This window comes from Carlito syrichta, unplaced genomic scaffold, assembly GCF_000164805.1.
Source record: "Carlito syrichta isolate Samal-C Ts95f unplaced genomic scaffold, Tarsius_syrichta-2.0.1 Scaffold103346, whole genome shotgun sequence".
Taxonomy (NCBI): domain Eukaryota; kingdom Metazoa; phylum Chordata; class Mammalia; order Primates; family Tarsiidae; genus Carlito; species Carlito syrichta.
The window spans coordinates 49,735-53,799 of NW_007047442.1; the positions used below are offsets into that span (position 1 = coordinate 49,735).

General features: G+C 48.1%; 1 protein-coding gene across 1 annotated transcript in view; it reads right to left on the minus strand.

Annotated features, from left to right (window-relative positions):
• Nucleotides 1-4,065, minus strand: part of SPG7 (SPG7, paraplegin matrix AAA peptidase subunit) — a 59,672-nt gene that overhangs the window by 27,955 nt on the left and 27,652 nt on the right. Inside the window, exons 5-6 of the mRNA XM_008065398.1 lie at nucleotides 2,814-2,953; nucleotides 1,029-1,131 (exon numbers count right to left, since the gene is read on the minus strand). Of these exons, the coding sequence (XP_008063589.1) occupies nucleotides 1,029-1,131; nucleotides 2,814-2,953 (243 nt within the window). The remainder of the gene's footprint in view (nucleotides 1-1,028; nucleotides 1,132-2,813; nucleotides 2,954-4,065) is intronic.

The following is a 4,065-nucleotide window of genomic DNA, read 5'->3' on the forward strand; positions in this document are numbered from 1 at the left end:
TTGAGGCTGCAGTGGCTGGGAGCGGCCACTGCACTCCAGTCTGGGCGACAGAGTGAGACTCCAACTCAAAAAAAAATAAAAATAGAAAATAAAGACATCCTTTAAAATTCCTCAGCTTCTTAGCTAGTAGGGAGATCAAGAAAAAAGTCATTCTCAGCTGTTCACTGAAAACTGTGGCCGGGCGTGGTAGCTGACGCCTACAGTTCTGGCACTTTGAGAGATGGAGGCAAGAGGACCTGCCTGAGCCCATAGGTTCGAGACCAGCCTGGGCAATATGGTAGACCTCGTCTTTATAATAAATCAAAAAATTAGTCAGCATGGTGGGGCACACACCTGTATATCCAGCTACTTGGAAGGCTGAGGTGGAAGGATCTCCTGAGCCCAGCAGATCGAGGTTGTGGTGGCCGTGAGCATGCCACTACACTCCAGCCTGGGCAAAACAGTGAAACTCCAACTCAAATAAAAAAAAAAAAAAAATCTGCAGGCTGGGCATGGTAGCTCACAGCAGTAATCCCAGCATTTTGGGAGGCCAAAGCAGGATTTGCTTGAGTCCAAGAGTTTAAGACCAGCCTGGTCAATATAGTGAGACCCCATCTCGCAAAAAAATTTTAAAAATTAGCTTGACATAGTGGTGCGTGTCTGTAATCCTAGCTACTCAGGAGGCTAAGGCAGGAGGGTCTTCTGAGCCGGGGTCAAGGCTGTGGTGAGCTGTGATCATGTCAATGCATCCCAGCCTGGGCAACAGAGTGAGACCTCCAACTCAAAAAACAGAAAGAAAGAAAACTGCAGAATAACCTGCCCTATGAACTCACTTGGCTCAGTTACCCCAGAAGTCAGGCAAGGAGCAAAGCTGGCTACTGTACTCCTAGAAGCCCCACAGGAGAGGTGAGTTGCCAAGCTAATGCCAAGCTGTCTTTGTATGAGGTTACTTTTTACATATTTTTTCTGTAGTTTCTGGGAAAACATTCAGCAAACATGAACACAGAAAAATGCTGAGGCTGAAAGTCCAGTGAGTCTGCACAACTTACAAAAGCACTGAAGCCGCCTTCCCTGCCTGTCATTCCAGCCAGACGGAAAATATACCAAAGGATGGCCAGGCCCACGGCTGTCATCCCCAGGGCGTAGAGGGCACTGTCAGGAGAAAGAGAGGCAGTTACAGGCCAGAAGTTGCCTAACACACACACACCTCCAAAGCCAGACAATGTCTGATGATGTTTCAAAGACACAAGGAACTCGCTCTGTCCAGGACCAACGAGTATAACAAAGCGGGTTTTCCTGTCCAGTTCCCACCAGTTATCCTCTTTCATAAAGCTTCTCAAGTGGTCAGATAGACCCAGTTATCCACCTAGTGACAAGGTTAACACAACCAGGTGTTTCTAGGTTCAATACATTTTGTTTTCAGGAGAAAGCTATCAGTTTCAATTAGCAAGGCAAGATAAGCCCAACAGTAAACAAGCGAATCCCAGGACCTCAGCCTTCAACGTTAAGGGGGGCCTGAGCACCTGAGCCACCATCAGTCACCTACAACATGTGCAGCCTCAAGGCGCCGAGCTGCCAGGGGCTGCTGGGTGCCGAGTCCAGAGGTCCAGCACTGTCCAAGGAGTACAAGCTCCTTACCAAGTGACAAGTCCTCCATGATCCTCTTCACACAGTGTCTGTCCCAGCTGGTCCCTAGTTGACTCCTCTTGGCCTGGGGTTGCCCACAGTTCCCACCCCATTGTTTTTTCTCTCAACACTGAAACCAGAATGTCTACTTCACATTCTGGCATCTGCCCCATCTGTTCTACTTTACTGTCTGTGGAAGACAGCAAACCCACAATGTGCTCATTCAGAAACGCCAGACAGCTAGAGAAAGTGATAGACAAACTCCAGCAGGCTCGCATGCAGCCAGCATCCACACCCATAGGTTCCACGTTGAAGGGTTCAACCAAGCTCAGGTTGAAATTATTTATGAAAAAAGACTACACGCACACTGAGCAGACCTTCTCTGGTTGTCATTCCCTACACAATACAGCATAACAACTACTCACATGGTGTTTAACCTGTATCAGACATCACAAGCCACCTGGAGATGTGAAAGCACATGGAAGAGTGTCTCAGGTCACATGCAAGTATGGTACCACTGATGTGGGGACCTGAGCACCCTTGGGTCCCTGCAAGCCCTGTAGTCCTGGGACCCAGCCCTCATGGACGCAAGCGATGGCTATATTTCCAAGCTTCACAGCATTCTATCATTCACTCCCACATGTATTTAATCCTCCCACAAAGAATTCTCCTTAACAAAGGCAAAGACAGTTTGAGATTTTTGTTCACCATCTATTTCACAAGTTACAAAGCCAAGTTGTGCTTACTTCAGGAGTCCACAGGTGGGATGCAGTGACTCATGCCTATAATCCCAGCACTTTGGGAGGCAGAGGCGAGAGGACTGCCTGAACCCACGGGTTCAAGACCAGCTTGGGCAACATAGCAAGACCTCATCTCTACAATAAATAAAAAAAATTAGTTCCAGTTACTTGGAAGGCTGAGGCAGAAGGGTTACCTGAGTCCAGGAGGTTAAGGTTGCAGTAGCCATAAGCGTGCCACCGCACTCTAGTCCAGGCAACAGAGTGAGACTCTCCAATCCCCTCCTCCCCCAAAAAGAGTCAACAAAGACAGGCAGGGTGGCTCATGCCTGTAATCCCAGCACTTTGGAAGGCCAATGTAGAACTGCTTGAGCCAAGGAGTTTGAGGTCAGCCTGGGCAACATAGCAAGACGTGTCTCTACAAAAAAAAAAAAAAAAAAAAAAAAGAGTCAACAAAGCTGGTCAACATACTTTCCAAAGAAACCTGTACGCTTGTAGGAGACTGGGATCCGGTCCTTGCCCTCGATGTTCAGCTCATCTTCAGCTGCTCGGAGCTTCTCCTCAAATCTGTCAATATTCGCGACCTGCATTCGGTACATCAAGGCCAGCCGCTGGGGGCAGAAAGCAGAGGAGACTGTGAGAGAGATAGACGGGAGAGCCCACCCATCCCACAGTCAACAGAGAACGTGCCTGTAATTGACTTAGAGACAACTCCAGGAATCTGAAGAGGACACATTCAGAAACTGCGGATGGTCCCTAATTATGATGGCTCAACTCATGACCTTTCACCTTTACAGTAATGCAGAAACCACACCAAGCCAGGATGCTCCTTGATCACAATGGGCCACATCCCGACAAACATATTGTATAAGCCGGGTTCAGTAGTTTAGCCTGTAATCCCAGTGCTTTGGGAGGGTGAGGTGAGTGGATTGCCTGAGTCTACGGGTTCGAGACCCACCCGGGCAACTTGATGAGACCTCATCTCTACAATAAATCAAAAATTAGCTGGGCGTGGTAGCATGCACCTGTAGTTTCAGCTCCTTGGAAGGTTGAGGTGGAAGGATCATGGAGCCCAGCAGGTCGAGGCTGCGATGGCTAGAAGCATGCCACTGCACTCCAGTCTGGGTGACAGAGTGAGACTCCAACTCAGAAAAACAAACAAACAAAAAAACATATCGTACAATGACAATATCAAATAAAGGCCGGGCATGGCAGGACATGTCCATAATCCCAGAACTTTGTAAGGCCAAGGAATCTGAGGCTACAGTGAGCTACTGTACCCCAGCCTGGGTGACAGACAACAAAGTGAGACCCTGGCTCAAAAAATGAAAATAAAAAAAAAGAAAAATATAACTTATTTTCAACTTACAATGGGCATATTTTTTGTACTTCCAACTCTAAAACAGTTTAGTTTCCTCAAACACAATATGAGAAACCAAATTTCAATATATGTCCAGACTCGGTGGCTCAGTCTGTAATCCCAGCACTTTGGGAGGCTAAGGCAAGAGGACTGCCTGAGTCCACAGGTTCGAAACCCACCCAGGCAACTTGGCGAGACCTTGTCTCTACGATAAATCAAAAATTAGATGGGTGTAGTAGTGTGCACCCGTACTTCCATCTATTTGGAAGGCTGGGGAGGAAGGATCGCAGGAGCCCAGCAGGTCGAGGCTGCGGTGGCCAGGAGTGTGCCATCGCCCTCCAGCCTGGGTGACAAAGTGAGACT